Source organism: Hippoglossus hippoglossus, chromosome 16 (genome assembly GCF_009819705.1).
Source record: "Hippoglossus hippoglossus isolate fHipHip1 chromosome 16, fHipHip1.pri, whole genome shotgun sequence".
NCBI lineage: Eukaryota > Metazoa > Chordata > Actinopteri > Pleuronectiformes > Pleuronectidae > Hippoglossus > Hippoglossus hippoglossus.
Window position 1 is genome coordinate 16629650 of NC_047166.1, and position 11228 is coordinate 16640877.

An 11228-nucleotide genomic window follows, 5' to 3' on the forward strand; every position below is an offset into this window, starting at 1 on the left:
GATGGGTCCATTTACGCAGAATGGATCGTGCAATCTGGGGAAACTCATAATGTTTATGAAAAGCGAGATTCATCAGGCATTTCCCCATCTGCGTTTGACTGACAAAATAAAAAGAGCAATGAGCAGAGTGAATGAGGAAAAAGAGCTCGGTGTTAAATACAGCTCTAAAAATAAAACCAAAAAGAATGACGCCCCCAGATTGATGTCATGGTTGGGAAAACAGTTTAATATTTTCTCCTTTTTTTTTTGTTGGGAATAATGGATATCATACCCCGCCAGTACATCTATACCATTTTTTATTTTATTTACATTCAAAGATATAAATTAGTAAAAGTACTCCTGATAACAAGATTGTGTAGCTTCTTTTCCCAAATGCGTCTCAAATAAAAAGCGTCCATAATATATATATTTACAAAACAAACAGACGATGTCAGCTTCCCATGTTTTTTTTTTTTTTTGACCTTTTTTGCAATACAACTTGCATAAATTATTATTATAGGCATCAGTTCGCCACCATTTAAAAAAATAAATATCAAATGTAGGCTATTCCACTTTGAAGTCCTCAAGTTGACTTCAGCTCCGTGCGCCCTGCGTCCCGTGACACCTCCTTCCACAGACACGGTTCTCACAGAAAGGCCAAATTATGTTTAACTTGTTTTATCCACACTTAAATATATACTAACATAATATACCGTGGCAAATAAGCAAACTATAGGAACCTGAGAAATAACATGTAAAATCACATACAATGGGAGATCTCTCTCTTTTTTTTTTCAACCTCTCAGAAAATAATTCAGAAAACAAAACTGAAACAATACAACAATAATTATAAATCTGACAAATACTGTGTGCTGGGGTGTGTCTCAAGCTGCGTGCGTGGAGCTGAGGGGGAGGCGGAGTAGCAGCGTTCATCCCGACTATGTGGTGGCACTAGATCCGGTTTGGAGCAAAGGTTACTGGGGTTATGACATGAGGCCATAGGTGGTGCCATTCCTCGCTTTTATAGTCAAAGCAATTGTGACACCTACCTGCAGAGCATGGAAATAAAACAACAAACCAAAAAAGGAAAATCCCCACACGACGACACCATCGTGATCAACTGTCAAACTGAAAGAAAAAAAAAACCCAGAAACAGCTCCGTGTATTATCCTGTAAGTGCTCATGAGAAAACGACATGTGCGCATAGCTTTGGATGTGCGTAAAGGAACCGCCACGATTACACTAAGTGACATTTGAAGATGTAATAAAGTTGCACGACGGACGCACAGAGCAAACTCACTGATCTGTTTGCTTTTGGCTGACCCTGGTGTAATTATAATTATCCCATACGCTGAAAGATAAGGTTTGGGGCCTACTGTGCGCGTGCGCTCACATGCACGCACCTACACACACACACGCGAGCGCGCGGGCACACATCAGAGGAAACATTAAAAGTAGGATTCCTGCTCAAAGCTGTGGCAACATTTCTGCGTGTGTGTGTGTGTGTGTGTGTGTGTGTGTGTGTGTGTGTGTGTGTGTGTGTGTGTGTGTGTGTGTGTGTGTGTGTGTGTGTGTGTGTGATCAGGCTGATTCCTTCACGGGCTCATTTCAATGTCCATATCTGTGTGTGTCCTCTTGCAACATTTGTTCGCAATATGCTTTTTTCTTATTATATCCCCATGGGTTCTCGTTGCCTGTTGCATGGAAATGAATTGACCTCACTCTTAATGATTGTGTGAGAAATGAACGTGCATATAGTTAAAAAATAAGTTATGAACAGATAATGAACTGCACTGAAAAACGAATTATAGGCCATAAACGAAAGTCCCTCTCAATAAGTCGTTTAGTCTCACATCCGGTCCTTAAATCTTATTAGAAAATCTGTAAATAGTGTCTGATGATGTCACTTGTTTCTCGTGTTTGTTTGAAAGAAATAAAATTTTAAAAAACAGCCCAGCCTTCCCAGTTTGTCCCAACAAGACAAAGAAAAAAACCAGTTGATTTGCATTGGAAACGAGTGAACTCATTTCATTTTACTTCCACCATGAAGAGATTTCCCTACCAGTGTTTGTTTTGTTTTTTTTCCTCTCTTTTCTTTAAGAAAAATACAATCTCAAGATTTCAACACTAGATTAAATAAGTTTTCAAATCACTTCGGGGGGACGTGGGGGCCGCATCATGTTGATTACGTACCTTTCTTCGCCTCTAAATGTGCGGCTCTGAAAAGCTGTTGTTGTTGCTGCTGCTGCTGCTCGACAACAACAATGTGGTTTGGGTTATTTTTAACGAGGGGGGAGTCTGGCCTGTGCTTGGGGTTCGTGCTCGCCTCCAGCCCCTGGTGCGAGGAGCTCAGGCCCTCGTTCGCAGCAGCGGCGGCGGCGGCGGCGGCAGCGGCGGCGGCGGCTGCGGCGGCCAGACTCACTCCAGACGAATTAGTGTAGCGCAGGATCCCTTGGCCCTGCAGGGGGCTGAAGTTGCCATAGTTTGTGTAATTGCTATAAAAGGGAGAAGTGTAATAAATAGGTCTTCCAAGGATGGAGGGGGCCGGGTAGAGGGAGGGGGAGCTGGCAGCCGGGGAGCTGGTGGAGGACGTGGGGGGAGTGAGGAGGCCCCCGCCGGAGGAGGAGGGGCAGGTCGGTTGCCCCGCAGGCTGCCCCGGTGGCTGCTGCTGCGGATGTTGCTGCTTTTGGTCCGAGGTAGCAATCTCCGCCAGCGACCACAGCTTGGGCTTGGCTGCGGGGATCTGAGGCGCCCCCGACGGAGCCCGGCTCTCCAGGCACGGGGACGGTTTACTGGCGCTGAGGCCGCTGCTGCTGACGAGGCTCCGGGCCAGGTCCTCCCGCTGGCTGTGGAGGTGGTGGAGGTGATGCAGGTGGTGGTGGAGATGGTGTGGGTGGTGGTGGTGGTGATGGTGGCCGAGAACCGGCGCCTCCACTCCCGTGAGCGGAGACGACGTGACGGCCTTGGGCGAGAGCTGAGCCCGCGGGTCGTGGTTCTGGTCCTCGCCGTCGTCGTCGCACTTGTCGCCGGCTTGGTCGGAGCTCAGCTCGGCCACGCGGCAGCTGACCTTCTCCCCGTCCGACTCCGAGGGGCAGGAGTGGTCCGTCAGAGTGTCCACGTGCAAACTGATCCCTGTGAATAAAAGGAGGAAATGTATTATTAATTATAATACTAATGTAAATATATAGGCCTAATTACAGAAAACTATAAAACTATAAAGGACATATAAAATGTGAGCATATTAAAACAATACAGATCATTGATAATATTCCAAAAATATAAACAAAGTCACAAGTTGAACATTTACAATATAAATAAATAAAGAACATGAAACGAAAATTGTTGTCAAATTAAATTACATGTCCACATTAGTCAAATCACTAATGTTTTACAACCAACCAAGTGAAACATTCATTCATTGTAAAATAAAATAAAAACGATTAAAAGATTAGTTTTATGATAACAGCAATCCTAATAATCCATAAATTATATATAATCCATTTTTCAGAAATCATACAACAATGTCATCAATGGGAAACCATTGATAATCGGATTATACAGAGGCTACTCACACACTCGAGGTGACTGTAATGTTATGTGTAATTTACAAGTGACCTGACATTAATCATGTTAAATAAAACATTATATAATCAATATGCATACTGGAACAACACATATCTTCCATTAAAATACAAATAAAACTATTCCTTATAGAATTTAATTCAGTTATGTCATGTCATATATCTTTATGGGATATTATAGCCTTTTTCCATTCAATAAGTTGAGCAGTAAATAAAAGGGGGGCACACACACCCCCTCCCCTCCCTGTTACCCCCCGTCCCTCCTGCCCTGCATTGTTAAGTGGATCATGGCTCGGTCTCCAGACTGTACCTTCATCCTCCGCCGACGCCTCGCTGTTGTCCAGGTTCTTCTCGGAGCGCTCCACCTCCTTCCTCTCCCCGTCCCCGTCCTCCTCGTCCTCGTCCTCGCTCTTGTTCCTGGGCGCCCAGGTCATCTTGTTCTCCTTCTTGAGCCTCCGCCGGGCGTTGGCGAACCACGTGGAGACCTGCGTCAGGGTCATCTTGGTGATAATGGCCAGCATGATCTTTTCCCCTTTGGTCGGGTACGGGTTCTTCCTGTGCTCCTGCAGCCAGGCCTTCAGGGTGGCCGTGGCGTCCCTGGTGGCGTTCTTGCGGTAAGCCGGGTCGTTGAGCTGGTACGGGTACCCGGGGCTCCCGTATGGGTGGTAACCCAGCGCCCCCGCCATGCCCGTCGTGTGCGCGTCATATGGAGAGCTCTGGGGAAAAGTTGGCATTTTTTTATAAAACTCACAATTCCTCCATGTGCTTTTCTGGTGTTGTTTTAAAAATATATATATATTTGTCCTTAAGATTGTTTTTAAAAACGTGACAATATTTTTGGGCTTATTTAAAAATCAAGGTCTTATAATTCAAATGAATATTAATGCACAGATCACACATACAGTAAAGGCAACATCCTATTGAAATTATTTCAAACTCATTTTTATTATCGGACGTGTGTGAAGGATTATATAAATCCACACTTGTTATTGTGTATCTATATAATAGGTGTGAGCTTTATTGGCAGCTCACAAAGTGTACACACATATATATAAGCTCTGTAAATTACATTGATCATCAGTCAAGTCTGTTAAAATAAACATCTGTAATTGCAGGCTTAGTGGAAGAGAACAGGCCGCGGGAAGCCATGAACTAATGGTGAACTAATAGTTAAGATCATTATCAGATTAACTAATAACAGGGGCTCTCCTCGCTGTCGCTGTTGAGATAATAAAAAAAAGGAAGAATATACATGTTCTGTAATCACCCATTAACAATTTCCTTTCTCTGACATGCTTTTTTTTTTCTTTTTGTTTTGTTGTGGCAGCCACAGTGTGTTAACACATCTTCTCTTCGCAGCATAACAAATCCCATTAGCGAACCACTTGATGTGCACCTTTCCCCCCCACCCCCCCCACCCCCCCCTAAAACGCTTGAAGTGGCCCTGTGACATTAAGCATTAATGCGACTCCTTGCTTCTCATGTTGAAAATTCAGTTTATTCATCTAAAGTCGGCGACTCCGTCTCCCTGGTGATTTTTTTTTTTTTATTTAACGCCTGGCGAAGAAGAAAGAGTCGTGGAGCGAAATGACGCGTTGGCTGCGTTCACCTGAGAGTTCACATACAAATCTGAGAGAGCACTTTTGCGTAATTAGCGGCGCAGCGCGTGTTAAGCGCCGGTCGAAGCCTTTTGCAGTTCGCAGCTCATGCTTTCAAAATCCCATTTAAGCCAAAGGGGTCAAGGATTTCAAAGCTGGGAAACCCAGACGAGCAGGCCGGTGGATATGAATGTGTCAGTGGGAAAGTTCCGCAAACACTTTCCCGATTAGCGAGTCACTACAAAAACATTGTAAATCCGCAGCGACTGACGCGTCGTGCGCTTGGAGAAGACGGAGCATGCTGCGCATTGTACAGACTTCACGCACCACCACACGCTCTCCCTGCCGTGGAGCCCGAACACGCACGATTAAACAAAAAATTATAAAAATATATATTTACCATGTAGGATGGGAATCCCGTCGTCGGATCCGTGGAGTATGACAGCGGACTGGAGAAGCCTGCGCCGGCCGACGCGGAGAAAGCAGCCGATCCAGGGTAAGGGCTGAAGGCTGAGCCGGAGGACGACCGCGCCAGGTCCTCGCTCCGCGGGGCAGCCAGAGCCGAGGCCCCGTACGCCGGACACGAATACAGAGCCAGAGAGCCCGGGGGCTGGTAGAGGTAACCCTGAGGATAGGACATTGGGGCGCTGCGGTGTGGGTCGCCGATTCCAAAAAAGGGGAGGATAAAAAAAAAAAAAAGAGAGACGCACAAGGGCGACGGGCAACAGCAGCCAAAATAATAAACAATCAACTCAATAATCAGCCGTGCAAACAGTCATCAGACAATGGACATAAAAAAAAGTCCTCCCTCCACAGCCCCCTTACTGGGAGAAAAAAACCCCCCGAAAGATCTGTGAAAGTGCCCACATAGAGGCGATGTGGCTCGCGTCTTGATCCCCTAGCGTCCGATGTTTTTAGTACGCAGCACTATGAAGTGAGGAGTTAGGGAGGAAGGAGCCAGTGGAGTTTCAGACACACAGAGCATTGGGGGAAACTGGAGCTGTCACTCCGGCTCATCTGAATATCCCATTCCCGCCCCCTTTCTGCCTCACAGACATGGAGCCGCGGAACAAAACCGAGGCTGCACACTGCAAAAAGTGCGAGTCTGGCCACCGCAACAAGATTCCTCTAGTTTAGTGTGATTTAACAAATACAAAAAAAACTTCCGTCACATAATCTACAAACTGAATGAGACAGAGCTGTAATTGTTGTTAAAGCAAATTAATTATAGAGCAATTAGTTATGGGTCTTATTTTTCATTTTGTTTCTGGGAGATTGGCATCAGAAATTAAAATTGAGACGTTTTAATATGAGGCATTGATTCAATCAGTGCACATGTTTATCTGTTAAGATGCTGATTATTTACAGCACATTATAGAACAAAACGGACCGCACTCTTTTTTTTTTACAGCAATGCCATTTATTTTTGAATGCTTCTAAGGTCAAGTTTATTATGGGAGTGAGTCTATGTGATAAAAACTTGAAGCTCTACAATCCCATAATACGCATGAGGGGGGGGGGGGGGGGGGGGGGGGGGGGGGGGTACTGACAGAGGGAGAGTAAAATGACCAGTTCTCTCCTCTGGTTATTTTGTCACCAGCTTTTTTTTTTTTTAAACCCGGACACATCCATGGAAGCGTGCGCGCTCCTCGGGCAGTGCGCGCTCCGGCCTGTGGGAGGCGTAGACGGCTTCCTTAATTTCCACCACTTAGCTCAAACCCTTTATTATAACAATTACATTCGGCGGCAATAATAAAGCTGTTGCCGCTTTACGGAGGGGTGGTCTCTCCTCCATATAGCCTGCAGATAACCAACCACCAGCGCTGTTGAAGTGCGCGTGTGTGTGTGTGTCACTGTGAGTTTGACAGTTTTTGCTCATGCTCTTTTTTTTTTTCCTTCTTCTTTTCTACCAAGTGCGTTTGCGCGCACTCGACTGTCTGCAACTTCACAGTGCGCCTTTTGGACTCGTCTGCGCGCAGAGCAGGGCGCATCCTTGTCCTTTTATGATTGTGATTACAGGCATTATGACCTCTGTTGGAGACAAGCGACACGGCACAGCGGTGGTGGAAACCTGACACGGTGACAGCGGCGGCGGCTGGAACGGGCAGTCAAGGTGGCAACTGTTGTGAGGAAGAGTGGCCTCGCAGTCTTCCTCATCAGTATTCACCCGGATGAACGTGTTCATCCATCAGGTGCTTGTTCCTGCACTGCAGTGTGGTCTGAGCGGGCTGTAAACAGCAGCGGCACACTTTAAAAATAGGTGCAACACAGCTCGTCTGTTTACAGGAAGGAGGAATTTATAGGTAACACTAAACCATGAATATACAAAATAATATCAGAACTGCTATTTATATGATTCATTTTTGTTGATTAATACACAATATTCCATAATGTCACGTGACTTAATTTGAGCCATAGGGGGGGGGGGGGGGGGGGGGGGGGGGGGGGGACATGGACGTGTTATGGTTATTACATGAGATCTAATTGCACATATAATTATCACAGTATGTTTTATAAGTCTATGTATTTACTAATGTGTTATGAGAAAACATTTTGAAATGTATGTTATAATATGTTATCATGTAGTTATTTTACTCAGTGTGCAAATAACATTAATAGCCTATGGAATTAAATAAACACTATTTTTAGTAAAATGTTGGTAAGGTTTTTTTTACAGTCTGTCATGCTTATTTTGTGACTAAATCATATTAAAGAGTTAAAACTTTGGTCACTTTAAAAATACAACACACTGTTACATGTGTTATATCTAATAATTTAATTATTATGTACGATGTGTCTGAGTCAGTATAGGCCTATGAAACAATGGTATCATTATCATAATAATATGATATGATAATAAAGAAAAAGATTGACTTGACAACAATGTTTTTCTTATACAGCAATGTGTATGTAAAAGAGTAAATAAGCTATATTTCTATATATTTTTTAAGCTTGATCCTTATCAAACCCATTGTTTTAGAAGCTATTGCCCTGGTCCTAATCATATTCTGCAACTGGACACTGTAAAAGTAAATAAGTAAATAACTTAAATACATGGTTGTATCAGGTGATGACAAACATCACAGAAAATAAAAGTGTTGCATAGCCCTGGATATCCATGGTTACGCCGTTAATTATTTACAATAGAAAGTTTACCTTGTTTTTGGACATATCAACCATTATATCCCGTGTTATTCTTATGGTTGTCCCACTATTGGTTACACAAAATGGTTTGTATTTGTTAGTAAGATGTGGTCGCTTTCTGTGTTCCAGGCAGGACTAATCAACCCCAGATGAGTAAATGAGTGCTCTCAGTTTAGATTGGGTCAAGATATGGTTTCCTGGGAGTACTGTTTGGCCCACAGCAGGGGGCACTGTCTCCTCTACACACAGACCATGGGCTAACCATCTGTACTGTACCGTCACATCACTTTTTGTGTGTGTGTGTATGTGTGTGCATGTGTAAGCGTATATAACGGTGAGTGTATATGTGTGTGCATGTAAATGCCTGTATCCCCATATGCATATTGTCAGTGTTAAAGTGCACCTGTCGGCCTGTAGAGGTGTTGAACGTGTGTCTCTGTGTGTGTGTGTGTGTGTGTGACTGTGTGTGTGTGTGTGACTGTGTGTGTGTGTGTGTGTGTGTGTTGAACTCCGCACCAGTACATTCCAGGTCTCGGTTTCAAAAAGGTTGAGGCACTTCAGATATTTTAGTCCCAGGCTGATGGAGGCTATAGGAGACAGAACAGAGAGGAGGTTGGCAGACAGACGTACCGAGAGACAGGCAGAAAGACAAGGCAGACAGACACAGAGAGAGAGAGAGAGAGACACAGAGAGAGAGACAGACAGACAGAGAGGCAGACAGACAGACAGAGAGGCAGACAGACAGACAGAGAGGCAGACAGTACAGACAGTGCAGAGGCAGTACAGCGTTGAGTCAGAGAGACAGATTGTGACACACACAAGGAAAATAGATGTAGAGTCAGATATACAGATACGCCTTCTTTCATATGACCTTATCGTATATTTATAGACTAAATTACTGTCTACCTTGCGTACAAAACCGCTATGATGTGATATTTCCTTTTTTGGGATATTAAGATATGCAATGGTGACTTATAAAATTAACAAACAGCATACAGTTAGGTTTGTTGTCTCAGTATTTAAAGAGCATGAATGTTTTAGAGCAATTGCACCTCATGAAATTAAAAGACGAGTGAAAAAACATGCAGCTTAAAAACTGTACAAAGAAAAATAATAATAACTTGCTTTCTATCTTCTTTTTTAGTTTGAAGGCCTCATCATAAATAAACAATTTAAAGAACATGTTCTGGCTTGTGTTATAATTTTTCGAAAATAAATTCACATTTAACATTTGTTGAAAAATAAAGAAAACACACTTTTCCATCTAACGGATTTTGCTATATAAAAACACATGATTTCTCAAGAGGCGCATGGTTTCTCTGCTCCTGCTCACTGATGATAACTTCATACAGACGCAGTCCCTTAATGAAAAATGACATCCTTCATGAGGGAAGGAAACAGCTATTGATTTCTCATCTATACTCTCCCAACAGAATTTACCATTGAATAATGTCGAACTGGCAGAGTGGCTTGTGTTGTATTTTTCGGGGAGGTGTGAATCGCTCGGAATAGGTTCGATGTCGCACCCTTTGTTTTTTACACACACAAATAAAAAAACGGTTCCTGGTTTTTAACACACTTTTGTAGAGGTTGAGGACCTTTCACGTTGAGATAACTTGCAAGACTTGTTCAGCAGAGCAGCATTGGGTGTTGTGTGTTTGCTTTCCGGGTGCATTCGGGGGCAGTGCGGGGCGGAGCTGGTGGGAAAGTGTAAATGCACGTGCGTCTGTCTATCACGCTAACTATACGGGGCTGTAGGTGCAGGACTAACAGTGCGGCGGTGCAGCAGCGGAATGGACCAGTTATGTCGTCATATTGAGCTGGTCTGAAATCAATATGGTTTGGAATACAGCAGCATGATTAAAGCCGGAGTCTGGCTATTGTTCACAGTAACCACCTCCTCCTCCACCTCGCTGTGACTTATTAGACTGCTACATTGAGTTTGTCCACCTTGAAAAGCAATTCTTGTCTCCTGGTCTGTCTCCCTGTAGCCTCAGGCTGATCCTAGTGGTTTTATATTGAGTGGGGTGTTGTACTCATCTCTGCTGGACAACGTCCCCCAATACTGTACCAGTTAAGTGCAGTGTTTTATACTCTAACCACATGACAATTTAACTCTCCTGAATTTTTGAAAAACACCCAAAGAGCTCAAAACGTGTTATCCTCTGTGGGCTGTAGAAGAATGTTGAGCATCCCAAACTTGAGTGTGTGTGTGTGTTGTGCGTGGGATTGCAGAGGGAAGGAGAAAAACTGCATTGTGATCTTTCATTGTGCGACTTAGGTAGTTAGGCTGTGTTATTGTCAGTCTCATGTGATCAAAACATCTCCTAAAAACTCCTCAGATCAGTCCAAAAAAAGAGAAAATGACGACACGTCGCACTACATGTCTTCACACATCCGTCTGACAACATTGTCACATTCGCTGCATTTTGATACAAAGCACTACTACAATTCATCCCCTCCCCCCCTTTCGGGGTTTGTCGCGGAAATGTCTTTGGTCTTTTTTTGTACGACAGGGAGGGGGTTAGTAGGGGGGGGGGGGCGACCGCGGGGACGAGAGGGGTTGGGTGGCAGACTGGCGACAGGCCGTCATCTCTCTCCCCGCCTGGCATCTGCCCACTGCTGCCAACCCTCTTCTAATCAGCAACCGTCCATGTGCTTGGCAGCAGAGGGGGTTTCAAATCTGCCCCTCGCCCCGAGTTAAAAACCCTAAGCCCTATCACTTTGTAAACGGGTACCTTTAGGGCGACTGATGCAGGGACACCTCTGATGTGCTGAAGTGGAAAACATCGGTTGCCACGTTGCCTTGCATATGTTGCGCTGCTAGCACTGTTGTTGCTGTTGTTCTTGTTTATCTCGCCTTCTTCTTGCTTTTTTTTTTTTTTTTTTTTTTCGCGCCAACCAAATTCACAAGGCAGCTCTTTCT

The 11228-nt window shown here is 44.3% G+C and overlaps 1 protein-coding gene across 1 annotated transcript; it reads right to left on the reverse strand.

The window, feature by feature from the left end:
• Nucleotides 1-205: 205 nt before the first annotated feature.
• Nucleotides 206-6116, reverse strand: irx2a (iroquois homeobox 2a). The gene is made up of 3 exons (XM_034611964.1): nt 5559-6116; nt 3871-4276; nt 206-3111 (listed from the first exon to the last, which is right to left on the reverse strand). Exons 1-3 carry the CDS (start codon nt 5796-5798, stop codon nt 2165-2167), a joined length of 1593 nt encoding a protein of 530 aa, XP_034467855.1. The 5' UTR covers nt 5799-6116; the 3' UTR covers nt 206-2164.
• Between the last annotated feature and the right edge of the window lie 5112 nt (nt 6117-11228).